The 26362-nt window shown below is 44.9% G+C and overlaps 2 protein-coding genes, 1 long non-coding RNA gene and 2 pseudogenes across 3 annotated transcripts; 3 read left to right on the top strand and 2 right to left on the bottom strand.

The window, feature by feature from the left end:
- Positions 1 to 3589: 3589 nt before the first annotated feature.
- LOC100827439 lies at positions 3590 to 5864 on the top strand (annotated as a pseudogene).
- A 2406-nt stretch (positions 5865 to 8270) lies between these two features.
- LOC100827126 lies at positions 8271 to 10077 on the top strand (annotated as a pseudogene).
- A 2448-nt stretch (positions 10078 to 12525) lies between these two features.
- LOC100826823 (acyl transferase 15) lies at positions 12526 to 13922 on the bottom strand. The gene has a single exon (XM_003580922.2). It carries the CDS (start codon positions 13920 to 13922, stop codon positions 12696 to 12698), a length of 1227 nt encoding a protein of 408 aa, XP_003580970.1. The 3' UTR covers positions 12526 to 12695.
- A 2982-nt stretch (positions 13923 to 16904) lies between these two features.
- LOC104585261 lies at positions 16905 to 17874 on the bottom strand. The gene is made up of 3 exons (XR_732854.2): positions 17731 to 17874; positions 17337 to 17428; positions 16905 to 17088 (listed from the first exon to the last, which is right to left on the bottom strand). It is a non-coding gene; the product is annotated as an uncharacterized LOC104585261 (long non-coding RNA).
- Positions 17875 to 19629: 1755 nt separating this feature from the next.
- Positions 19630 to 25254, top strand: LOC100826509 ((+)-germacrene D synthase-like). Its single transcript, XM_024455979.1, has 7 exons — positions 19630 to 19951; positions 20038 to 20302; positions 21576 to 21948; positions 22068 to 22286; positions 23735 to 23870; positions 24151 to 24366; positions 24886 to 25254. Exons 1-7 carry the CDS (start codon positions 19685 to 19687, stop codon positions 25168 to 25170), a joined length of 1761 nt encoding a protein of 586 aa, XP_024311747.1. The 5' UTR covers positions 19630 to 19684; the 3' UTR covers positions 25171 to 25254.
- Positions 25255 to 26362: the final 1108 nt, after the last annotated feature.

Raw genomic sequence — 26362 nt, 5'->3', positions numbered from 1 at the left:
ATACTATGTGCAAATAGTGTAATGCCAAATAATTTCCAAAGCCTAATGCCAATAATTTGAGTGTAAATGCCAATAATTTCACAAATAGTTACTTCTCCTTACTCCATACTCCCCCTCCTAGCCCATACAAATAGTGTAATGCCAATAATTTCAGTGCAACAAATAAACAAGGTAACTATTTAGATCACACAAAACCAAAATGGGAACCTATACCCTGTTAGGAGTAAGTAGATCCATTAATTATGACCTACGGTTTGCCTAAAATCTCCAAAACCAGAGCAGATCGGAGCAATTTGTTGGATGGAATTGAGTGGGTCTGAGGAGAATACCTTTCGGGAATGAAGGGGGCCCGAAATCCACGGAGGCCCTCTGGATGTTGCATAATTGTGCATGTTTTGCGCATAAACCGATCAGATCTCCTGCTATGTGGGGGGTGAACTCTGTTGTTCCGTTATCTATCGATAGTGGGATCCAATCGGGTTTTTTTTCGAAAAGGGGGAAAAGCCCCGGCCTCTGCATCAACCGATGCACACAGCCATTTTATTACGAAGTTCAGTGTCACAAAAATACAACTTATGCATCACTCAAAGTTGACACAAAAATCAACCACTGGAATAAAAGATACAAAAAATGCCTATGCATCATGTAGCTAGAATTCTACTAGTGGACCACCATCCACCCCGGCTGAAGATATCCCGAGAAACCGTCTCCAGACGGTTGCACCCAGTATCCAAAAGCACCCGCTGGTCCACAGGGGGTAGATAAGACCACCGGTAAACGGATCCAGTGAGTGGCCCTGTAGAGTACCTGCAAAAAAATTAAGCACTCTAATTTTGTTAAAAACAATATCATTGCGGCCATTCCAAATAGCCCTACAAACAGAAGAAACTCCCACCCGAATTTGAGTTTTAAGTTTTTTATCAACACCGTTCAACCAATTCCCAAACATATTTGTGACATTGGTTGGAGGTGGCAAATTAAAAGATACATGAACAATTCGCCGTAGAAGACGAGCATATGGACAAGTTATAAACAAGTGATGGATAGTCTCTTCTAATCTGCAAAAACAACATTGGTTACACCCATCCCAATTGCGCTTAGCAAGATTGTCTTTTGTCAGCAGCACTTTTCTATAAAGAAACCACATAAAAATCTTGATTTTCAAAGGTATTTTTATCTTCCATAAATACTTTTGAGGAAAAACAATATTCCCATCCATTAAGTCCCCATACGTAGACTTAACCGTAAATACCCCATTTGAATTAAGTTTTCAGGAAAAAGAATCTGGATCGGCAGAAAGGCGAACCATCATTAAACGGTAGACAAAATGTAATCAAGATGTCCATTTATCCCCTGTCAGTGTATGTCTAAAGCCAATATTCAGAGGAACAGATGACAGAACAGTCGCAACCAAAACACTTTTTCGTTGCACAATATTATATAATGATGGATATTGCTGGGCAAGAGGTCCATCACCTAGCCAAGTATCTTCCCAAAACTGAGTGCTCATTCCATTCCCAACAATAAAAGAACCTCGATTAAAAAAGGCCGTCTTAACTCGCATAAGTCCTTTCCAGAAAGGGGAGTCTGCGGCCATAGCCTGAACTTAAGAAAGAGTTTTAAAATGAAGGTATTTATTATGTAGCAACTCTTGCCACATACCCTCCTCATTAAGAAGCTTAAACAGCCATTTGCTGAGTAAACACACATTTTTAGTATCCAAAAGCTCGATCCCCAACCCCCTTGTTCTTTGGGACGACAAATAATATTCCACTTTGTTAAAAGATATTTTCGTTTATGCTCGTCACTTTGCCAAAAAAAATATGGATCTATAAAAATCAAGACGCTTCGGTACCCCTTTAGGTATTTCAAGAAAGGACAACATAAACATTGGCATACTTGTGAGAACAGAGTTATTTAGCACAAGGCGATCTCCATATGAGAGTAACTTGCCTTGCTAACATCCCAATTTTTTCTCAAAACGGTCCTCAACAGACTTCCATTCTTTGTTAAGGAGTTTCCTATAATGAATAGGGATACCCAAGTATTTAAAAGGCAAAGACCCAGACTCGCATCCAAAGAGACGCTTATACTGCTGTTCTTCATCTTTCGCATGACCAAAACAAAAGAGCTCACTTTTATGAAAATTAATCTTCAGTCCTGAAAGTTGTTCGAAAATACAGAGAATTAGTTTCATATTAACGGCTTTCTGTAAGTCGTGCTCCATGAAAATAATAGTATCATCGGCATATTATAAAATAGACACTCCTCAGTCAAACAGATGAGGAATGAGACCCCCAACTTGACCATCCTCCTTAGCCCTTGTAATGAGGATGGCAAGCATATCAGCAACAATATTGAAAAGAATCGGGGACAAAGGATCACCCTGCCTTAATCCTTTTTTGGTTTGGAAGTAATGACCAATATCATCATTAAACCTTATCCCGACACCCCCCCCCCCCCCTTGCACAAATTGAGCAATCCACTCGCACCACTTTGGAGCGAAACCTTTCATACGCAGAACTTGTTGCAAGAAAGACCAATTCACTTTATCATATGCCTTTTCAAAATCAATTTTAAAAAGGACACCATCCATTTTCTTCCTTTGAATTTCATGGATAGTTTCATGAAGCACAACAACACCCTCAAGAATGTGTCTCCCTGGCATAAAAGCAGTCTGAGTCAGCCTAACAACCCTATGGGCAATCCCAGTAATACGATTAGTACCGACTTTGGTAAAAAATTGGAAGCTAACATTAAGGAGGCAGATAGGTCTATACTGTTGAATTTGAACCGCATCCTCCTTTTTGGGGAGGAGAGTAATGACACCAAAATTCAGTCTAAATAATGGGAGATCCCCGGACTGTAACTGGACAAACATGGCCATCAAGTCAACCTTGAGAACCTCCCAAAAACATTGATAAAACTCCGCAAGGAACCCATATGGTCCCGGAGCTTTATTATGTTCCACCTGAGAGATGGCTTCGTGCACCTCCTTCTCAGTGAAGGGCACCACAAGATAACCATTCTCCTCGGAGACAACTGCGCAATATCATGTGTCCTATCCTCCATCATAGAGAAAGAATTTGGGACTTGTTCCCCAAAGAGTTTCTTATAATACTCAGAAATGTAGGTACATAAATTATGTTGACCAACAATAGTGCCCTCATCTTGTTCAAGTTGCAAAAAAAAAATTCTTCCTATGTTTCCCATTCGCAATGAGGTGAAAATATTTAGTATTATTACCCCCCTCCTGCACATGTTTAACCTTAGCCCGTTGAGACCACTTAGTCTCTTCATCAAGTCTAAGTTTGGACACACGATCATTAGCATCCCTCAAAGCGTCCCATTCGAACACACATAAAGGAGCAGACTCAGCTTTGACGTCCAAGAAATCAATGATCTGCAAAAGCCGGTCTCGCTCCGTCAGTTAATTCGGAACGAATGGAGTATATATATTTTCCGACTGTATATACAAAGAGAGAAAGAGAGTGACAGCCTGTGCACACTACACATATAGCAAAGCAATTCCGCTGCATATATAACAGAAAAACTTAGCACGACAAGGCCGTACCTAAGCTTAGCTAACGATGGTGGCAGGAGCGGCGCCAATCTGGTTCATCTGGCTGGCCAGCCACGGCGCACTGTACATGTCAACAATCTGCCTCCGGCTTCTAGCTCACTTCGTCGTCTGCCTCCACCGTTCCAAGGACCTCCGCCGCTGCTACGGCTCATGGGCCTTAATCACCGGCCCAACAACCAGCCTCGGCCGCTCCATGGCCATGGAGCTCGCGTGCCAGGGCCTAAATCTCATCCTCCTCAACCTCCACGCAGCAAACCTCCATGAAATCTCCTCCACCCTCCACGAAACCCACCCGGAGATTCAGACCAAGACGGTCGTCTTCGACCTCTCGCTCGCCGGCACCGAAGCCATGCAACAGCTTAGGGATGCCATTGAAGGGCTGGACGTGGGCGTGCTGGTGAACAACGCCGCCGTGGCGAGGCCCGGGGCGCTGTTCGTGCACGAGGCCGACGTGGAGCGGCTGGTGAAGATGGTGAGGGTGAACGTTACGGGGCTCACTGTGGTGACCAAAGCCGTTCTGCCGGGCATGCTGGAGCGAGGGAGGGGCGCCGTTGTGAATGTTGGGTCCGGGTCCACCGTGGCCGTCCCTTCCTTCCCGCTCTACACCGTCTATAGCGCCACCAAAAGGTCAAAATTCTTCATCCATCCAACAAAACAAGTTTGTTGGACGGAGTAATACGACTTTTTTTTGTGATTTACTGAAAAGTGGTCCATGTTCCTTGTATTAATAAAAAATCGGCCACGAACAACATGCGAAAAACTAAAACATTTACTCCCTCTTTTTCTTAATATCTATACATATGAGGTGGGGTTGTCATAAATTAATTTCTTGATTTTGAACGAGAATGTAGAGATCAAATATCAACATATATGACACCAAAAACATATATGACACCAAACAAACACAATATTAAAATATATTTAATAATAGTCCTGATACGAGTTTGGTAAAAAGTTGGACTATCATAATCTACCTCAATAATAGACTGAGCCTGGCCTAGTCGAGCTAAAGGTGATCAACGACTGCCCTATGGTAAGGTCACGCTACTCCATTCTTCTTCGACTCGACATTTCTATGTCTTTGATCGGAAAGATGCTTTATTTACCATATTTACGCAGCGATGTAGTTCTTAAATTTTTGTACATGGCAACATATATGAACAAATCCACTATTACAAATTCTTTATTGAGAAAATTGAACGGCGTGTCAATAAACTTGGCAGGTGGAAACAATTATAAACCTAAAAATCGTGCATTCAACAACTTAAAGTTGGTAATTAAGCTGATGCACTACCAGTCAAAATCATGTAATTCATGTGTCGCATGGTGGTTGACGTGGCTATTAAGGAAGTAATGAGATGAATTTATCAAAACTTGCATCACTGGAAATTCCAGATAACCTTCTAAAGTTTTCCCAATCTTTACCAAATTTCTAACTGAGTGCCCTCACGGTTGTCATAGTGAGTCCAAGAGTCATCTGATGAGCTCTTTAGCGATTTTGGGAAAAAAGAGAGAAGGAATTACAATATCTTGGATGGGAAAATAAACGGAAAGAGACATCCAGAAAATGAAGGGAAGCTTTCGGAGGTTATTTGGAAATTAATTTTAGAGCAAAAGGTTTGTTGAGAACCACTTTGAAATTTTCTAATGGTCATGTCAGCTGCCACATGGCTTTGAGATATATCAATTTGAGATATAAACGCCTTTTCGCACATTGATGCAGGTACGTGGAGCACCTGTCCAAATGCCTGAACGTGGAGTACAAGAGCCAGGGCATCGACGTGTAGTGCCAGGTCCCCTTCTACGTGCACACCGGCATGCTCTCCCCGCAGGTCAAGGCCACCATGACCGTCACACTGCCGTTCGTGGCCACCGCCGACGCGTACGCCCGGGACGCTGCGCGCTGGATCGGCTACGGCGGCGCGTTTTGCGTGCCGGACGCTTCGCAGCAGCTTCAGTGGTTCCTGGCCGCCTTCGTCCCCGACGCCGTCCACGACTGGTACCGCCTCCGCCAGCACCTCAACCACAGGGCCATCCTTCGAAACCTCAATCGGTCGTGACGCTACGTTAAGTTTGAACCACAAACGCATATGTATTAATGTTGATCAACCATCGATCGTGTAATCAGTTATGTTGGTGACATATGGCATGGTGCATAGGATAGGATCGGTACGTACACGGTGTGCGTGTATTGGAGGGCATCTCGTGTGTGGAAGGACTGTCGTCGCTCAGTCTTTAATTTATTTGTGGAGACATACGTGTATTTTGTGTTAAGGAAAAAATAAGAGTGAATATTATAGGTGAAAGAAAGATTCTATATAATGGCGTTGAAGTGCGCGGTTTCCACGTGGACCGAAACTTTGTACACTCGAAGCGTCCATATGTACTTCCTCCGTCCAACAATATGGGGCATATTAGTTTTTCTTTGACCAACACTTTGACCACAAATTACTCTATTAATATATAATTATATGACATAGATTCATATTCATTATGTTTCTACTCAAGGATATTTGCTTATGGTTATAATTTTAATCACACTAGTCACATATTCATGAAGTAATTTGTGGTCAAAAGTTTGGTCAACCAAAACCTAATATGCATCGTATTGTTGGACGGAGGCTGATACCGATGGCAACAAATAGGACAAAGAGCTAGGAGTCTAGTAGGTCCTTATAATCCCATCGTGCCATTTGGGAAATTTCGTATAGCTTAGAAAATGTTGAGCGAAAATGCTCGGTGCAAATAACGGCATGACGAAAGGCACCTACCACCAAGAATGAGATATAAGCAGGAGACACAATAAGAGTAAGGAGTACTGATTATTAAAGACAAAGATATAACGATGGACATGGAAAAGGACAGGTCCTGGGTCGAAAAGCACTGTTTAGCAACAAAAAAAATGGGTTATTTATTTCTGTGTCCCACCTTTCATAGTTGTACTTAGAAATACCGAGGCCTCGTAATTGTGCTTGCTTCTATACCTGCCCCTTTGGAGATTCCTCGCAAATGCCCTGACGGAGCATTTGACCATTTGCTTCCAACGGGTGGGCCGCGGGGAGTGCTGACAGGTGGGGCCGGAGGGCCGTTTCTGACGTGTGGGGTTGCGAGGAGAAAGTGCAAGCAGCCAGGGCTTAACGGGTCGACTGAGCTTACATGCGGGCCAACGCATGTCCTGACAAGTGGGACGGTCATCGTTAATGACAAGTAGGCCGAGGAAAGGCTACAGCTGGGGCCGAGCAAAAAGGATGACGGGTGGGCCGAGCAAAAGGATGACATGTGGGCCGAGAAAAAGATGACATGTGGGGTGGTCATCGAGGGGAACTAGGTGCACTTGATACTTGATAGGGTGTCTTGATTAATCATTTTTGTTTCCTTTCAGGGGTGGCTGCTATGGTTTGGTGGCCATTTTGCTGATGTCCACTGCAGGGCAGGCTGCTGTCTGTTCAACTTCATCTTTCCTCGGCTATTTACGAACACAATTCCCTCAGTTCCATAATAGAAATCACATTAGATTTCGTTAAAGCGAGAGTTTGAACAATAACTACTTTAGTATTATTAATGTATGGTTAATATATATGTGACACGAAATTGATATCACACTATATATTGCGAAGGTACTAGAATTATTTTCAAAAGTATTTACTGATAATTCTGATTTCATATCTTACCAGCCACACCTATTACCAGAGTATTTCTTTGTTGTCTTACGTAACCAAACCTGATGTGTTATGTATTATAGGAGTATAATATTGTACTCCCTCCTATCCACAATAATGTCTTAAATTTTATACTAATTTAGTACAAAGTAGTGCTCTTAAATTTTATATTCCGTTCTAATTTAGTACAAAGTAGTACTGAATCTAAGATAATTATGTAAAACCGAGTACTAATTTATTTTCACGGGACATGGTGATCATGGTGGACAGACGAGCTGTGCTCAGCGAGCTGGACCGAGCCGGCGACGAGCCGGACCGGCTCGGCCCTAGCCTGCTTACCTTTCAGCCTGAGCCGAGTTGCTAAAAGAGTCTTGTTCGGCCTTCGGGCCCAGCCAGGCTCGTCTCGGGCTGTCTCGCGAGCTGGCGGCCCGACAGGAACAGTAGAACCGGCCCAGCCCAACTTAATCCTCGAAGCCCACACGCGAGGGAATTAGCACCAAGCAATTCCTCACTGTCCTCTCCCATCTCCCATGGACAAGGAGAGCAAGAAGGGGGAGCAGGAGCGGTCCATGGCCTCCCTTCTACGGGTCAAGCCAAAGAAGCCGCAACCGAAGCCGACGACTTTGGGGAAGAAGAAGCTGCTTCCCCTGCTTGTTGCTTGCTGCCGCCGCTACTGCTCCTTCTTGCTTGCTGCTGCTTGCTAAATTTCTGTTCTGCTGCTCGCTAACTGATGATTTTGCTGAAATGCTGCTCGCCGGCCCCCGCGAGCCAGCCCGAGCCGAGCCGGCTCATCTGCTCTACGGGCCGAGCCAGGCTCAAGCTCGGCTCGGATGGCGTCCATCCTGCTTGCACCTAATATATCCATCAAAGTTGAGTTGCTCGCGAATATATGTGTTTATGAAGTTATATACAAATTAAATCCTCGTTTAGCAGCTATAATTGACAGTCACAGGTCAGCGTCCACACCGCCTGTAGATACGCCCTACAAACGGCCGGGAACTAATTAAGAGCGAGCCCAGTAGGCAGCAATGAGAGAAGTAGCAGTAGTGAGCAAGTCCTCGCCGGTTGTGGTTGTCGGAGCCGATGACCGGCAGTCGGGCTCCGGCACCATCGATCTGTCCTCTTTCGACAAGAACATACTTACTTTGCCGGTGACGTTGGTCCTCGTGTTCGACCATCCAATCAAGGACCCCGTGGACAGCATAGATTTAAATAGCGCGCTATAGCATAGCTACAGCGGCGCTATAGCGTTTGGAGAGGTCTCCCGCTAAAGTTATGCAGTTTTGACGCTAACCTAAGAAAAACGCTATTAGCTCCGCTAATCCGCTATAGCGCTATATTTTGGGATCGTTAGCGCGCTAAGCGGACCCTGTGATAATTATTTTTGGGGCTTTTGGCATAAGTGCGGCCCAAAATTTCATCACATCTCAAGCAGTGCATCAGCTCATTGTAGTTTTCTAGATTTGAGCAGAAACATCATATTAAATGCATATATTGTCCCAATATATGCATTGTTGGCATTACTAGGGTTAGGTACCATTTTGCTGGCATCACAAGTGGTATTTTGAAATGTCAATGAGTTCCTACTAATGTCAAGGGGAAGATTTTTTTAATCATATGATGCCTCATTTGTCGATATTTTTGTATGATTTTTAAAAATCTGCTAAATGTCTTAGTGCCGCTATAGCACGCATAGCTTTTGGAGCAGGCTGCCGCTAAATGGCTTAGCCGGCTATTTAAAACTATGATCAAGAAGGCCATGTCGCAGTCGCTTGCTGTCGGCCATTACCACCCCTTGGCTGGCCGCATCACCGGGGACGGCGGCGTCATAGCTTGCACGGGCAACGGGGCGAGGGCGTGTCCTTCGTGGGCGCGTCGGCCAGTTGCGCCCTGGACGAGTACTTGTCATTACTGAAGGACCTGGCCGTGGACTACCCTGCTGACTGGTGCCGCCCCACGGACCCCTTGGTGCTGATGCAGGTGACGGAGTTCTCCTGCGGTGGGTTCGTGGTGGGGTGACGACGTGACGTGGAACTACGTCATCGCCGACGGCGCCGGCATGGCGCAGTTCCTGCGGGCCGTCGGGGAGTTCGCCCGTGGGGTGTCGCCTTCCGTCGTCCCCGTGAGGTCGTCGTCGCTCCTCCCGCCGTCGGTTGTCGCGGCGCCGAGGGCCATGATAGCCGTCGCGTCCAAGGAAATGGCGAGCCTCGACATCACCATCCCTTCCAGCCTGATCGCCCGCATCAAAGCAGAGTGGGATCAGGAGGAAGACCATGAGCATCTCTGCACGGTGTTCGAGGCCGTCACGGCGCTGCTGCGGCGGTGCCGCACCCGGGCGGTGGTCGCCGAGGACGACGAACCTGCGCCGCTGGCTTTCCTGAGCAACGTGCGGCAGCTCCTGGGCGCCGAGGACGGCTACTACGGCAACTCGTGCAGCTGGTCCAGGCCACGAGCGGCGCGGTCAAGCTGGTAAAGCTCATCAAGCGCGCCAAGGAGAGGAAACCGGACCAGCTGCTATTCAAGGAAGACGACGGCGGTGGAGATCGGCAGCCGCTTATTGGGTGGTACAACACGCTCTTGGTGTCAAGCTGGAGGAACCTGGGATTCGAGGCGGCAGAGTTCGGCGGCGGGAGGCCGGCGCGGGTGATGTGGCAGCAAGAGCAGACGGTGGCGCCGATCTGCCTGGTGTGCCCGCCGTGCAAGGGGAAGGACGGCGTCAACGTCATGTCGCTCTGCGTCCGGCCGGAGCACGCCGACGCCTTCCAAGCAGCCCTCCACGCAGGGCCCTACCTACGTGTTCAAGGCCCGTGTGGAATATCCAATATGGGGCCCTAATATTGGAAGATGCTGGTAACCAAAATATTGTTGCTTCCACCTGACTCCTCTGACTTCTCCGTAAAAAGTGCCGTTCATTTTGTACTAAGTTAGCATAAATTTTGTACTAAGTTAGTACAAATTTACTAAATTGGTGACATTTTTTATGGATCGGAGCGAGTACATGGGTTCTTGTGATCATTGCGCCCCATCTTGTATATCCATCCACGGCACTAGCGGAAAACCTTTTTTGCCCAAGGCCACAATCTCTGCCCAAGGCATTTCTTCAGGTCTCCAGCATAGCCGAGATGTACCCCGCGCCAAAAGGTAAGTCTACGACAAAGAAAATGACTTCAGCAAAGAAGGTGGCCATGTGGAACTCGCCCGCCGTACGTAGGTAGGGTCTCCAACATGCTCGTCCCACTAGTGTCAATGCTACCAACCGCTGCCGGCAGGAAAGAACATGACTGTTTCAGATGTTTCAGTAATTCAGATGAAGTGTTGCACAAAGGAAGTTGCAGAAAAATGAAGCTTACGCCCATGTTGAGGACAACATACTCGACGGCCATCGCCTTGGCGGCGATGCACTTTTCCTCATCTCTGATCCACCAGGAGATCCTCTCCCACGTTGATCCACCGGGAGATCATTTTCTGGAGGTAGCTGGTGTTGGTGAAGTAGATGGGGGAATCGACCAGCAGCACGAGCAAGACGGGCACGGCCCTGGCCGTGCTGTACTGGTCGGGGAGTGGCGTGGGGGGTAGGGGGAGGCGCAGGAGACGGGGCGCCCAACCAGTAAAGGGCTCGAGTCGATCACAAAGCATGCGAGCGGCGCATAGGAGGCGAAGAAGCAGCAAGCCATGGATGGGGATCGGGATTTTTTTTCCATGCACAGGGGTAACAAACGTCTTGTGTTGCGTGGTGACTTGTGGGCTGCGAGCGGACGCGGTAGGCTGGGCCACAAGAACAGGAGCGTGCGACGGTGCGAGCGCGAGCGAAATTGTACAAAAAGGAATGACGTGGCTTAAGGGAGAAGCCATGAATTGATGAATAGGTAGTGGGGGTCTTCCTCATAGATCCATATAGAAGACATATCGTGGCATAGAGTTTTTATTTTCGGCTTGTCGACAAAAATAGGGAATAAAGTTTCGGCTTGTTGACAAAAGTAAGACATAATTAAAGTAGTTAGCTACTCTCTCCGTCCAGGAGGGAGTACCAGGGACACAGGCTGCATGTATATTGAAAGAGACGTGTCTGGCTTGGACTGATTTTAGATCCTGTCTCGAGTCTTTTAACAGGAGGTGACCGAGTCCAGAACTCCAGATGGAGTTATCGCATTGTTGTTTGTCAATTGTCAACGAAGGCTACCTCGCTTAACGCGCATCAGACCACTGCCTCACAACTGGCGTTTGCCAGCCTCTGCATGGAGCTGAAAAATTCCTCTAGGCGGCTAGGTTTGGTTGCCATTTTGCTGACGTGTCAACTGCATGGCAGGCTGCTATGATCACTTGATCAGTTTTCATCTTCCCCGGCTATATTTCACAAACACGATTCCCTCGGTTCCATAATAGAAAGCACATTTTGATTTCAATAAAGCAAGATTTTGAACAATAACTACTTTAATAACATAGGTTATATAACCCACCAAAACGGAAAAAACTATGAATTTTTTGCACCGTTCCAAAACGGACCAGAGCACAATTATGTTTGGAAGAATAAAACAGAGGAACATGCAAGTAAATAGGGTAAACATTAAATAACCACTATTCACGCTCGATTAGTTTTTTCACTGGCGCTAATCGGGATTGAGTTTGGACTTGAAATTTTGCGGATATGAAAAATCACTTCCCTGACAAATGCAATTTAAAAAATATACTATAAATAATGGTTTTCACGAAGCAAAGATGGTCTTCACCGCGTACGTTTCTCGGATATTAAGAGGATTTTGAAGGCTTGCCGGCATAAATACTGTTACATTTGCATGCATGCAAGTTGAGGATTGTGATTCAACTCAATCGAACTGCTAGGCTGTCGTCCAATCGTTAGGCGGGTCAGAATTAGTCAGACGACTAGTTCATGTTAATTTATGTTTAAGTCTTGCAAAGAAAGTAGTACTACGAATTCGAGGAGGACTAGGCGCACTTGATACTTGACAGTGTGCCCTGATTAATCATTTGATCTGTTCGTGGCGGCTTGGGTTGCCATTTGCTGACGTACAGTAGAGCAGGCTGCTATCAGTTTTCATCTTAATTTCCCGGCTATTTGCAAACACGATTTCCATCGGTTCCGCAATAGAAAACACATCAGATTTCATTAAAGCAAGACTTTGGACAATAACTATTTTGATACTCCCTCCGTACAACAAAAGATGTCTCAAATTTGTTAAAATTTAGATAAATTTAGACATGAGTTAGTATATAGATGCATTTAAATTTAGTCAAAGATATCCTTTGTTACAAAGATGGCGGAAGTATTATAAATATGTGGTTGATATATAGGACATAGAATTCATATGACACTATTTTTTTCTGGACGGAGGTAGCAGAAGGGAGGGATGTACGGTACGGAGTAGAATATTGTACGGAGATTAGGAGGGATGTACGGTACGTTTGCATGCATGCAGCAGCAGCAGGACATGCAGCTAGGTGGAATAAGCAGCGTGGAGTGCGGCTTGGAAGGAGTCGGCGTGCTCCGGCCGGACGCACATCGACATGACGTTGACGCCGTCGTCCTTCCCCTTGCACGGCGGGCACACCACGCAGATCGGCAACACCGTCTGCCGCTGATGCCACATCACCCGCGCCGGCGCCCCGCCGCCGAACTCCGCCGCCTCGAATCCCAGGTTCCTCCAGCTCGACACCAACAGCGTGTCGTACCACCCAACCGCTGCGCCCTGATGAAGCGGCTGCTGCTGATCCCCGCCGTCCTTGGCGCGCTTGATGAGCTTCACCAGGCCGTTGATCGCCGGTGCGCCGGTCGTGGCCTGGACCAGCTGCGCGGCGAGGCAGTTGCCGTAGTAGCCGGCCTCGGCGCCCAGTTGCTGCCGCACGTTGCTGGGGAAAACCATCCCCACGGGTAATTCATCGTCGTCCTTGGCAGTGACCACCGCCCGGGTCCGGCACAGCCACAGCAGCGCCGTGACGGCCTCGAACACCGTGCAGGGCTGCTCATGGGCGTTGGCATCGGCCCACTGGCCTTTGATGCGGGCGATCGCGCTGGAGGGGATGGTGAAGTCGAGGCTGGCCATGTCCTTGGACGCCACTGCCATCATGGCCCTCTGCGCGGCCACAACCGACGGCGGGATGCACGGGAGGAGCGAGGACGACCTCACGGGGACGACGGACGGCGATGGCAGCCCACGGGCCAGCTCCCCGATGGCCCGCAGGAACTGGGCCATGCCGGCGCCGTCGGCCATGACGTGGTTCCATGTCACCCCGACCACGAACCCGCCGCAGGAGAACTCGGTCACCTGCATCTGCACCAAGGGGTCTTCAGGGCGGCACCAGTCACCAGGGTAGCCCATGGCCAGGTCGTCCTTCAGCAACGGCAAGTGCTGATCGGCCAGGGCGCAGCTGACCGACGCGCCCACGAAGGACACCCCTTCGCCGGTGCACGCGATGGCGCCGCCGTCGGGGGTCAGGCGGCCGGCCATGGGGTGGTAGTGGTCGACGGCAAGCGACTGCGACAGGGCCTTCTTGATGCTCTCCACGGGGTCCTTGATTGGATGGTCGAAGACCAGAAGAACCGTAATTGGCAAAGGACCTAAGGACTTGTCGAAAGAGGACAGATCGATGGTGCCGGCGCCCGACGACTGCTGGTCGTCGGCTCCGACCACCACAACCGTCGACGACTTGCTCACTACTGCCATTGCTGCCTATATAGCTCGCTCTTAATTAGTTCCTGGCCGTTTGTAGGGCTTGTCTATATAGGCCGTGCGTGCGTGCGTAAGCTCAGCTGTGAGTAATGTCAACTATGGCTGCTAAACCGGCGGCCGGAGGATTTAATCTGTATATAACTTTATAAGTAAATATATTCGCGAGCAAGTCAACATAATCTTTGATGGATCGATTCAATATATCCCTCGTTGACCCGGACCAAACGGGATTATTCCTCTCCGGACGCCGGATTTTCCCTGAATATTGTCTATGCTGCTGATCTCCTTCGTATTTTCCCAGAAGGGGAACCTGGCACTGCACCTCGATTCCCCGGCTCTTGTCTTGTACTCCACGTCGAGGCAGTGTTCTTCTCAGCTAGCGTCTGCAGGTGAGAAGGGAATAGCCTGGGCTGGGATTCTGACTGGTTGTTACCCATATACAAGTACCGGTGGGGCGGGCTTATCGGCTGGACTGGGCTAGTGGGCTGGGCAGGTTTATGTACTAGATAACCGAATGCCCGTGCAAAAACCCAAAGAGGATAATGCAGTGGACGTCCTAATTCTTTAGTAAATGTTCCAAATTAGTTTTAATTTTTTAAAACTGCACGTTTGAGTCCCAATTGTTTCATAAGAGTTTCATATTTTAGAAGAAACAAGGAGCATATAGTGCAGATCAAGATGTGGTCTACACAAAACAGAAAGAATAGGCACCAGAGGATCTATAGATCAAAAGGTATAGGCTCTGAAAGTTTGCTAATCAATGTGAATGTGCTGTACAAATACAAAGTTTAACTGATGATGCACTAGTGTGGCTGAACAGGAAAATGTGAACAAACTGAACTAGATTATAGAGCGTGATCTATTCTTTGCGATACAAAAGGAACAGCATTAATCGGATATACAGAACAGAAGATGTGAGCTTCTAAAGGTGGCTAACCAAAACAGTTCACTTCTGAATGTTGCTGCCACGGTAGGAAATCGGCAGAGAGAGCGTGGTGCTTACCGGCAAGGTTGAACACCAAGGCATCGAGGATATTATCTTGGAGGCTTCGGAGACTCCTCGAGTCCAAGGCGAGGTCGTAGGCGAACTCCTCGAGGCGAGTCCAAGAAGAGGTAGAAGGGGGTCCAAAAGTCTCCCGATATAATGGTGCTTCGGAGCGATCTCACCTGACGGGCGGAGGAAGACGTCGAGGCACCGGAATGTACAGAGGTTTATAGGTGACACTTTCAATACGGGGATGAAATAGGATAGGCAAAGTCTCAAAATGACGCGCTCGGAGTAGCATTTTATAAGCTGAGGAGGGAGATCGAGGGGTGGATGCCGACGGCCGGCATTCGGGGCGCGTGGGTGGAATTAGGAAATGAATAGGGGAAACAGAAGATTTTACTGAATGAATCGGTTCGTGGTAGAAGAACAGTTGGGAAGAAGGGAATCAAACCAGCGGCCATGGCTCGGTGCGTTCTGGAGGTTGAACGAGCAACAGCACGGGCAGAAGATGGGCCAGGGGAACACAAGGTGCGGCCCAAGAAAGGAAAACAAGAAGAGGTGGGCTGCGACCTGCGAAGAGAGATGGGCTTCGGCCCAAGGATAGGTTTAGGGTTTTCTACCCCTTTTACAAATACAAACAATTACTCCCTCCGTCCTGAATTAACTGACGTGAATTTGTATATGAATCTATACAAATTCACGTCAGTTAATTTGGAACGGAGGGGGTAACAGATTCAAATATGGCTTTATAAACACCATATGAACTCCCAACAATTCCATGAATTCCATTAAATCAAAATAAGTGTTGTGGGCTTAGGGAATATAGTTTCAAACCAAAATATTCTTTTGTAAATAGTTTTATATTAAAATAAGTTTTGATTAAACTTTAGATAAAGTCTTATAATATTTCTATTGTTTAATAAATTCTCAATAAATTTGTAACACCAAATCAGGCACTTTTAAAGCATAGCAAATGTTTCCAAATATACTTGGGAAAGTCACGTTATTCCTGCTCTCGTTTATTGAATAAAAATTGGAAATTCATTTGCACATGAGGATGTCATGTTACCCTCTTATCTTTTATTTGATCATTTGCAATTAGCAATTGGAAATGAAATATCAAAATGAGAATCAGTCAAATAGAGATGAACCATTAAAGATATTTTCCAACTTTATAATCTACTCCCTCCGTACCGAATTTCTTGTCGCGGACACTTCTCAAAAGCAAGTTTACAAAAACATCCTCAGAATTACAATAATTACAGTACAGGACAAGCAATTAACACGTTCAAATTCAAATCTCCGCATCTTCTCCACGTCTCCTCCACCAGGCCACTCTCCGGGTCGCGTCCTCTTCCTCTCTCCAGGCGCAGGTTCCCTCCCCTTCACCCTCTGCAGGTCGCCTCATCCTTCCCCCTCTCCAGGCGCAGGTCCCCCTCCCCTCCCCCCTCTCCAGTTCGCCTCCTCCTTCCCTCTCTCCACAGCCCTGCCGCCTTCCTTTCTTCAGCCAAATCTGAACTGCAGAAGGCAGCAATATGCCCATACCAAATTTGAACAGGTAAATGATCGGTGCCTTTGCAACTCCTGCAACAGAACAGAGCCAAATTAGATTGATTATTCCTACAGATTTGTGTTCTTGTTCAGAAAAATACGGAGTACCCCAAATACAAAACAGAGCATGTGCATAATACTCCATGCTTAAATTATTGTAACTCAGCAAAATACGGAGTAGATTTGTGTTCAAGTCCAGAATAGTTGTAACCATCACATGCTTAAATTGTTGAGAGCATAGTATCTTCATGAAATAAAGAACACAACATGTTGATTAACACAACATGTTCAGTACCCCATGCATTTGGCAGTTGTATGTGTGGATTTAAATCTCTAATCACATAAATATATCAAATCACAGGAGCAACAGCTACAGCCGCAAGTTAAACTTACAGTGATCAGCTGCCATGAGCACGATGCCGTCGCCCGCCGCACGATGCCATCGCATGCCGCCATCGCCTCTTGCCTGCCATCGCACGCAGACGAGCTACGCCGCCCGGCATCTCCATCGCCCATCTGCCTCTGCCTTCGTTGGGGGTGCCGCAATCTCCCATCTGTGGCAGAGCTCTGCCTCTGCCTTCGATTGGCCGCAAATCAATCAGCTTCTAAAATGAAATCAATCTGATGGAGTAGAATTTCAGCACTTAAACAAAAGTAATTTGAGCACTTAAACAAGAACAAGTACAAAAGCTGCTGCTCTAATCTACTCCTACTATACAGATGTAACTTGAGCAAAGCAAACTAATGTGAGAACACTACTACTCCTACTGTACTCTAACAGAACACCCCATGGTCAATCTTGATGAAACCAAAGAACAGAGTACTCAACTGGTGATGCACAAGAACAGAAAAAAGCACATACTCCGGACCTTGAGCTGCTGCTCGTCGTCGTCGTCGACGCCTTGAGCTGCTGCATTGCCTTGTCCTTGAGATAGGAGTCACTGTGACCCAGGAGCATCACCTGCATATGTTGTTCGTTTACCATCAGTGAAATCCCAAGCTAGGCAGCTAGCCGTTTGCATACATGGCCGAAAAAATCTCTAGTTAAACAGAAACACAAACCACTTTTTCTCAATTTTAGGAGCATAGCAAAAACAGAGAGGCACGGGCATAGATTTGTGCACTTACAAAAGAACAATCACAGAGTATATGGATTTCTGGATTGATTTGTGCACTTAAACAAGAACAAACACAGAGTACTGGATTGATTTGTGCACTTAGACGAGAGTACAAGAAAAGAGTATTTGCAGTAAAAACACAGACCTTGGCCGCTGCTCCTCGTCGCCGCCGCCGCCTTGAGGTGTGGCTCCACGTCGCGTCTCTGCCGCCGGATCCGAGCTCGGCGCCACCAGATCTCGAAGCCCCGCCTCATCTTTCGCGACTCCTCCTCCTTGGGCGACGGCAGCCCCTGCCCCCCCTCCACCCCTTCGGAAACCACCGGATCCAGGCTCGAAGCCCCTCCTCCTCTTTCGTGTCTCCTCCTCCTCGGGCTGCGGCCGTGCGGCGGCCCCTGATCTGCCTCCTCCCCTTTGGAAACCACCGGATTCGGGCTCACATCCACCGAAAGGTGGCTCTTTTGTGGCGCCAGGTGGCAGAGATGACACCGCCAACGAATCTCTTTATTGCAACGATTTCGATCGATTACAAAAGATGCAACCATGCATCCAAGAACTCTTCAAGAATTGATCTAGATCCAAAGCTCTGAGTTCCCTCACGTCTTGCTGAAACCCTAACTAGGATGCCCTCTAATTATAAGGGAAAATTCGCGACCCTAAACCGAGTCCGAATCCAACACGAACTCCTCTGTCCCAGTCGTTATTCTGCCCATGGGGCCCACAGAAGACCTCGGATTTAGATGACTCCAAAAGCAAAGTTGTTTGTCTCGACGACGTGCACAACTTTCATGTGGATCACTTTTCCATCCGATGCCATCTTGATGAGGCCACAGTTTAATTTTTAAACAGCTCTCATCCAGCCACGGCTGAACCTACATATCTTCATGTCGATGCCACTCCATGCCATCAACTTTTCTTGTGATGTCTTCAAAACTCGATCATCATGTATCGAATATCTCCAATACCGTACATATCCGGTATAAACAACGTACGACGAACCGGTGCCCTCATGAATCATCGTAACCTTCATTTCCATTGTTCTTTCGCACAAACGTCCCGCATGACCTTGATCCTCGACATCAGCTTCTCCCAAGCTTCGTCCCTCGATCCCATCATCGACCACGTTCCTCTAACTCCTGCAACACCTGAAAACGAACACACAAATAACCAGTATGAGCACAAGTCCACGACTTGACTCAGGGTAAGTTCCACACAACTCACGTCATGTTTTCACATAAGAAACTAATGGATCAACACACCACTAACAAAGCACTAAGTCCAAACAAGATACATCTCATCACATAAGTATCCATATTACTCAAAATATCCACATCAATGTTTCATCTAAAACACTTGCCAATGTTACACATCACCTATGATTTCACAAGCTACCATTATGGTTTGACGTTGAAAATTAGTAAGTTGCACACATTTATAAGTTTTAAGTTTTATATGTGCAGAGACATCAAAAAGAGAAAGAGAAAGTGGTGATAATGTACGGTCGAAATGGACTGAGTTTGTCCTCGAACTTATTGGGGATCGATGATTGAGTTTGTCCTCGAACTGTGTATGCATTGTGTGTGATTGATGTCGGTGATAGAAGTAAAATAAATCAAAGGAGAGGAGTTGGCCAGATAGGACGGCTCGAAACCCGCAACAATCAGCTATTGTATATGATAGGAATGCAACAACAATCGACGATCGTGCTTGTGCATGATATCAACGAGTTAGCCCACGAGGCTCTCAGGCGCGAGCATTCTTACTCGCCGCACTGAGGCCTCTTTTCTTTTGGCCGAGCTACGGATGGACGGAGAGCACGAGGGACTCGTGTGGATGTGCATGTGATGAGCATGGGTCTCTTAGAATTTATACTGAATGGATGAGCGCTGGGCACGCTCTGGCTCTGTGGTTCACGTGTTCTGCGAGGGCAATTATTAGCATACAAACGAGTCGACCGATTAGGCGCCATCCGACGGCAAACGTTTTTAAGATCTCCAATCACTCCACCGGCGATGTTTTTAGCTAGAATCTCTTAATAGCAGACTCAGACCTAGCATATATATCTAGCATTCAACCGGGTATATACCTAGATCTGATGCGATATGGGGGGCTTGTCCACCTTGTTCTGCTTCAGGGCCTCCGGTGGCTTGTCAAGGAAGAAGTTGCGAAACACAGCTCCAAGCCCAGGCCAAATTTCCTTCCACGTCCAGGTCAGTGCCAATCCACTCTCATCGTGTAGGAATATTATTGCCCCCCATGAAGCTTTGCCCGGACCTCAAGTGGGCATTGCCTCCACTCCTGACGAGAAACACACCGGCTATGAGCCCTCCCCATGGGGTGACTTCTTCATCGGATACAAGCCACTGCAGGTATCTGTTTGTACATCTGAACGCAGGAAACAACCAATATGTCAATATGCAAATCAATGAGACCTATATATATGCACTTACGGCAGGGGTCAGAAGAATGGATGATTGTGAGAGTCCATGAACTGAAGGAGGACGTCCACATGTTGTTCAAGAATTGCAACAACGCAACGGCAAGAATGTTCTTACTGGATACGCTCCAACATCTTGGGATAGATCACCACTTTGAAGACCGGATCGATGCCGTGTTAACCGAAATCATGGATAGTGCTGAATTGAGTAACTCATCTAGCCTCCAAGAGGTTGCTCTTCGGTTTCGCTTGCTTAGGGAGCATGGGTATTGGGTATCTCCAGGTATATACTCCCTCCGTCCCATGTTAACTGACTTTCCATTACATGTATCTAAACGTTTTTTGCCATAGATACATCCATATTTGGACAAATTTGAGTCACTTAATATGGAACAGAGGGAGTATATATATATGTGCGTGTGTGTGTATCCGTACATACATACTCCATCTGTTCCATAATATAAGACGCCCATGCATTTTGAGGTTCAATTTTGACCATCAATTAGACTAACAAAATGTGAATCATGTGTTATAAAAATTATACCACTAGATTCATATCTGAAAGAAGTTTCTGACTGTATAATTTTTATGATACATAATTCACATTCTGTTGATCTAATTGGTGGTCAAAGCAAAATCTTTAAATGCGTGCATGCCTTATATTATGAAACGGAGGGAATATATGTCAAATGCTTGCCTGACTTAGTTGCATTAGCTGGTTGCCTAGTTACTGGCTTGATAATTGAACTATTCATCTTAATTAATTACCTCCTCCGATCCATAATAAGTGTCACTGATTTAGTGCAAAGTTGTACTAGACTTAGTTCAAAACCGCGACACTTATATTTTTGGATTAGAGGGAGTATTACCTATATTATAATTTCTTTTACGGTACCCAGAAATTAATTCAGACCATTCATATATGTCATATCTATGAAGCAAAATCCTTGCCTAACTGGCCAGTTCTTTTCGGCTTGCTGGACCGGCTTCTCCGAGAAGCTGCCCTTCCCTAACTTCCTGGAGAAACCACCACCTAAATTTGACTAGGTTACCAAACTAGATTGGCCTAAACTTTTCTATTTTAAAAGTCTAGCTAAATTGTGATGCGGATTCTTCAGGAAGCTAGGTGAGGGCAGCTTCTAAGAGAAACCGCTCCTAGAAGCCGAAAAGAACGCAGCCTTAGTCGCACTAGCTAGTTGCCTTGTTACTGGCTTGATAATTGAATTATTCATCTTAATTACTCCATCTGTTCGGAAATAAGTGATTTGGATTTGTACAGTACACAATTCCGGACAGAGGGAGTATTTATGTTACAATTTCTTTTATGGTACCCTCGAATTAATTTGGCCGTCCACTTTCTTTATTGAAGGGATTAGATTAGCTGCTACTTCTTGATACTCCAATTTGGATGTATGAAATATAATTTCAAATCATGACGGACTATCAAAAAGTCAAGGTTAAAAATGTAACCTAATAATCTGTTACTTTAGATAGAGTATTATTAGGGACGGTAAAATCTGCCTTCTTTTCCTTAAACAATTTTATTTATTTCGCAGATGTTTTCAACAAATTCAGGGCTGACGATGGGAGCTTCAGCAAGTATCTAACTAATGATCCAAGGGGTCTATTAAGTTTATACAACGCAGCTCATCTTCTCGCTCAAGGTGAACCAGTACTCGAAGAAGCGATCACTTTTGCAAAGCATCATCTCGAATCAATGAGTGGCAGTCTAAAGTCCCCATTAGCTGAGGAAGTCAAACGTGCCCTTCACATACCATTGCCAAGGACCTGTAAAAGGGCAGAAACACTGCATTACATCTCGGAGTATGAAAAAGAGGAAGGGCACGACCCAATTCTTCTGGAACTCGCAAAACTGGATTTCAACCTCCTTCAGCATGTCCACTTGAAGGAATTGAGAGCTATCACCGAGTATGTTAATTTCTCTCTCTCTCTCTCTCTCTTGTAACCATGGAGCATTTAATCATCAAGGTAGCTAGAAACAGAGCAACTTATAATTCACGTGTAAACTCTCTTACATTTATTTGTAGGTGGTGGAAACATTTTTCTGGAAACATTGGGTTAAGCTATATTCGTGATCGTGTGGTGGAGAGTTACACTTGGTCCTATGTGCTATACTATGAGAAAGGCTATGAGTTCCCCCGAAGTATCATCACCAAGATGATTGTTCTAATTACCACGATAGATGACACGTATGATATTCATGCAACCATAGAGGAATGCCGGAAGCTACGTCAAGCAATACAAAGGTTGGATTAATTCTGTTTCGTGCTAAAACATAACTGTTGATCAGTCAATATGTATATATCTGTGCTTGCACTACTAACATAAGCTATTACCCGCAAACAGTACCAATCAATTAATTTAACACGGTACTACTCCTCCCATTCCCTTATGTACTTAGTACTCCCTCTGATCCTAAATTCTTGACTCAGATTTGCCCAAATATGGATGTATCTATTTTTAAAAAGCGTCTAGATACATGTACAACAATTTAGAATCGGAGGGAGTACTAAATAGGGGTGTGCGATCTAGTTTTAGCCTGGGAAGTCCACCCTCTTACAAAAAATAGTGTTTCAGTTCCTTTTTTTACGAAAAGGAGGATAACCCCCGGCCTCTGCATCGACTGATGCACACAGCCATATATTATTAAAGCCAGGCAAATTCAGGTAGCAAAGCCGAACAAAGTCGTCCCAAAAAATTCCGATATTTTTACCTACTAAAATCCGATATCTTTTACTAATTAATTTGAATAATAAAATGTGGTTTATCTCCCCTAACTGCTGACCTGATAAATGACCGATTTCTGTTGGGTTCGTTAGATACTATATGTTCCCATCATTTCTTTTCCATTATTAGTTACCGAATAGAAATTAAGGATTTCTCACGTTGCTAGCTTACCAAGTCATCAAGATCACTCCTCAATCTCTAAGACTTGCAACAAAATATTTTGACAGTCTGATATGATACGTACCATTGCTTATTTTTGTTGAAAAAACTTAACTTCTCCCTCTCTGAATTTGTGTAACAATACCTAACATAAGATCAATATGTACTATATATGTAGTATATGTTCCACTAACGGGATAAGCATTTACTACTAACGTGGTGATCGGCGTATTATAATTAACCTCACAACTGACTGTGATCATTAATTGTTTAACATACACAACTGTGTGATATAGTTTTTAAAACACGTCGAGAAAAACTCAGTCGATCACAAAGAGGGATTACAAATTGTATTTATAGTGTGAATCATTTCCAATTCCTCGGTTTAGCAATGGATACAGGTTGAGGCAATCAGTTTTACCATTTTGGATTCTGTTTTTTGCATCGGAAGGACTGTGTACGAAAAGCAAACTAAACTAGAGCAGGCAAGCCCCGTCCCCAGGAGGGATATTTGAGAAGAGTTTTACTGGAAGTACATTCGAATTTTGTACCGTACTTTGAAGTTGTCAAAATCACCCAGAATCTCATGAGAAACAGCAAATCCATACTTTTTTTTCTTTGACGGGCAAGCAGCAATACTGCAATTCATTAAGGAGAGGAAAACAGTCTGTACAAACAAACAGAGATACAGAGTTGGGGGGAGCAAAGAAAAAGGAAGCCTTTTCCCAGAAAAGGAAAAGGATTCAAATCCATACTATTAACTAATGCATGTCTCTCTATTTCTGGTGTAATGCAATTGGCTATGTAGATGGGATGAGGGCGCCATTTCTGTTCTGCCAGAGTACCTCAAGAAGTTGTACATTGAGTTATTGAGGACCTTCAAGAATATTGAGACCGAAATGCCAATTAATATCAACTTCGATATTGCTTACCTCAAGAAAGCGGTAACTATAAGTATTTCTGCCTTTCTTAACCTTATATCTCTCTCTATATACACTAGACAAATGTTATTTTTTTCTTGCTGCTACTATACGAGGAAAATGCACAACACATACGTTCACTCTAGTGTTTTCCCTAATCAAATGTGGCAATTGAAGGTGACCAAATCTAAATTCATCCGCATGTTGTAAATGTGAAAAATGATTTCATCTCTGATTAGACAGTAGTCCTATTAAATAGACAAACTTAATTACTGGCTAATTTTTTCTGCCTGTGCTCATGCAGATTCAAAATAATGTGACTGGTTATCTCCAAGAAGCTGAATGGTCACACGAAAATCACAAGCCAAGCTTCAAAGAACAGATTAACTTGACTAGTGTGACAATAGGCACACCCACATTATGTGTGTGTATGGCTGCTGGCATGGATAACATGACAATGAGGCAGACACTCGAGTGGACAAGTGGTGTCCCCGGTCCTGTCGTAGCAGCGGCAAAGATTGTACGTTTCATGAATGACATTGCTGGTACATACATATATAGTCAACTTTTAAGATTAATTCATGAATGCAGTATATATGTTCATACATGTAATTCAAAACTTACAGTTAATTAAACAATGACTAGGCTGTAAAGTTGTGTTGTGGCAAAGGAAAAATTAATTGAATTCCTCTTACCTAGGAAGTATTTTTCTTTGATATCACTATCGTACAATCTAAGTTAATGAAAACATAATTTAAGTATCTTATTATTGTCAATCTTAAATCTTTAAAATGCACGTGTGTATGTGTCTGTATGTATGTATGTATGTATGTATGTATGTATGTATGTATGTATGTATGTATGTATGTATGTATGTATGTATGTATGTATGTATGTATGTATGTATGTATGTATGTATGTATGTATGTATGTATGTATGTATGTATGTATGTATGTATGTATGTATGTATGTATGTATGTATGTATGTATTATACAATTAATACTAACCTAAAAGTTTCTCACTGACAACATATGAAGCGCCGAAAGTGTAAGGGAGATGTGCCAAGCACCGTAGAGTGTTACGTCAACGACCATGGCGTTACAGGCGAGGTGGCCATTACAAGAATTGATACACTCTTAGAAGTTGAATGGAGAACTCTGAGCCAGGCTCGCTTTGAAAACCGTGCGATGCTCCCAGCACTGCAACGGATTATCGGCTTAGCCCGTAGTGCGACTTTCTTCTATGATAACAGGAACGATTCGTACACTGTCAGCATGCATCTCCATAAGACTATCGAGAGATTCTTCGTCAAGCCAATCTAGGGTGGTCTAAGCCCCAATTAGTTGATGCATACAACATACTCTAAGAAATTATTTACACAGTTGATATATTGTACGCCGTTGATTTTGAGATTGCAGATGTGTGTACCATGCATTCTATGTACCAGCAGTCCCAATGCGGGCTTGCTATTGTAAAATAAAGGAAACTTCTGAAACAAATAAATACCTCCGTCCCAAATTAACTGACGTGTTATACAAATCCACGTCAGTTAATTCGGGACGGAGGGAGTATTATGCAAATTTCGAAGCATCCAGGAGCTGGAGATTAATTAATTAAAATGCAATCTCCTAGTTGTAATATTATTTTGATCATGAAGCGCGCTTCACTACACCGTTCGATATTATATGGCCAGTTATTTGATTCGTTTCATTTGATATGTCCATCACCTTATCGTTTGACTGTAGCAATTGTTGCTGTCATGCATCTAGATGATTACTCACTCCGTTCCTAAATATATACTTATCGTGGTTTTAGTGCAAATTTGCACTTTGCACTAAAACCACGAAGTATTTAGGAACGGAGGGAGTACAAAGTACCAACAGTGCTGGAAATTGACATCGTTAGCATTTTGAGCGTTCATGTTTTCTTTAAATGCATATACTAATTCTGTCCTCCCTATATATAGTTCAAAAGGTTTTTACAAATCAGCGGGCTATTTTACGGTCATTTTTTATATACCCTCTCCGTCCAATCAAGGATGTCTCAACTTTGACTAAATTTGAATTGATGTATCTATACACTAAGTCATGTCTAGATACATCCAAATTTTAACGAACTTGAAACATCTTTTGTTGGACGGAGGGAGTAAAAGTGCAGTGACGTCAATTTGACAGTCAGTTTTGGTGTCGTTTCCCAGCTTTGGTCAAGCGATCGAGCGGGAGCTCCATTGGTTATCTGATCAACGAGCGCTTGATTTCGCCTTGAACGAGCTGAGCCCTTTCCTGTGTTGAGTCATGACCAGTTTGTGCTGTATGTAAATTGTTTCGTTGAGAGAGTTTCTGTATCTGTCGGCCACTTGAACTCCAATGGTATATATACAACACACTGCGCCGCCACCCTCTATATGACTACTCATAAATCTACCTCGGATTAGTACTTTTGGTCTTGTGTATAAATTAGTTACATCAATAACAAACCGTTAAATTAATTAGTTACCTTCAGAAAAACGATAAG

The sequence above is a fragment of the Brachypodium distachyon genome, chromosome 5 (assembly GCF_000005505.3).
Source record: "Brachypodium distachyon strain Bd21 chromosome 5, Brachypodium_distachyon_v3.0, whole genome shotgun sequence".
Lineage (NCBI taxonomy): Eukaryota > Viridiplantae > Streptophyta > Magnoliopsida > Poales > Poaceae > Brachypodium > Brachypodium distachyon.
The sequence above is the reverse complement of the archived record's forward strand: the minus strand, read 5'-3'. Positions and strand labels throughout refer to the sequence as shown.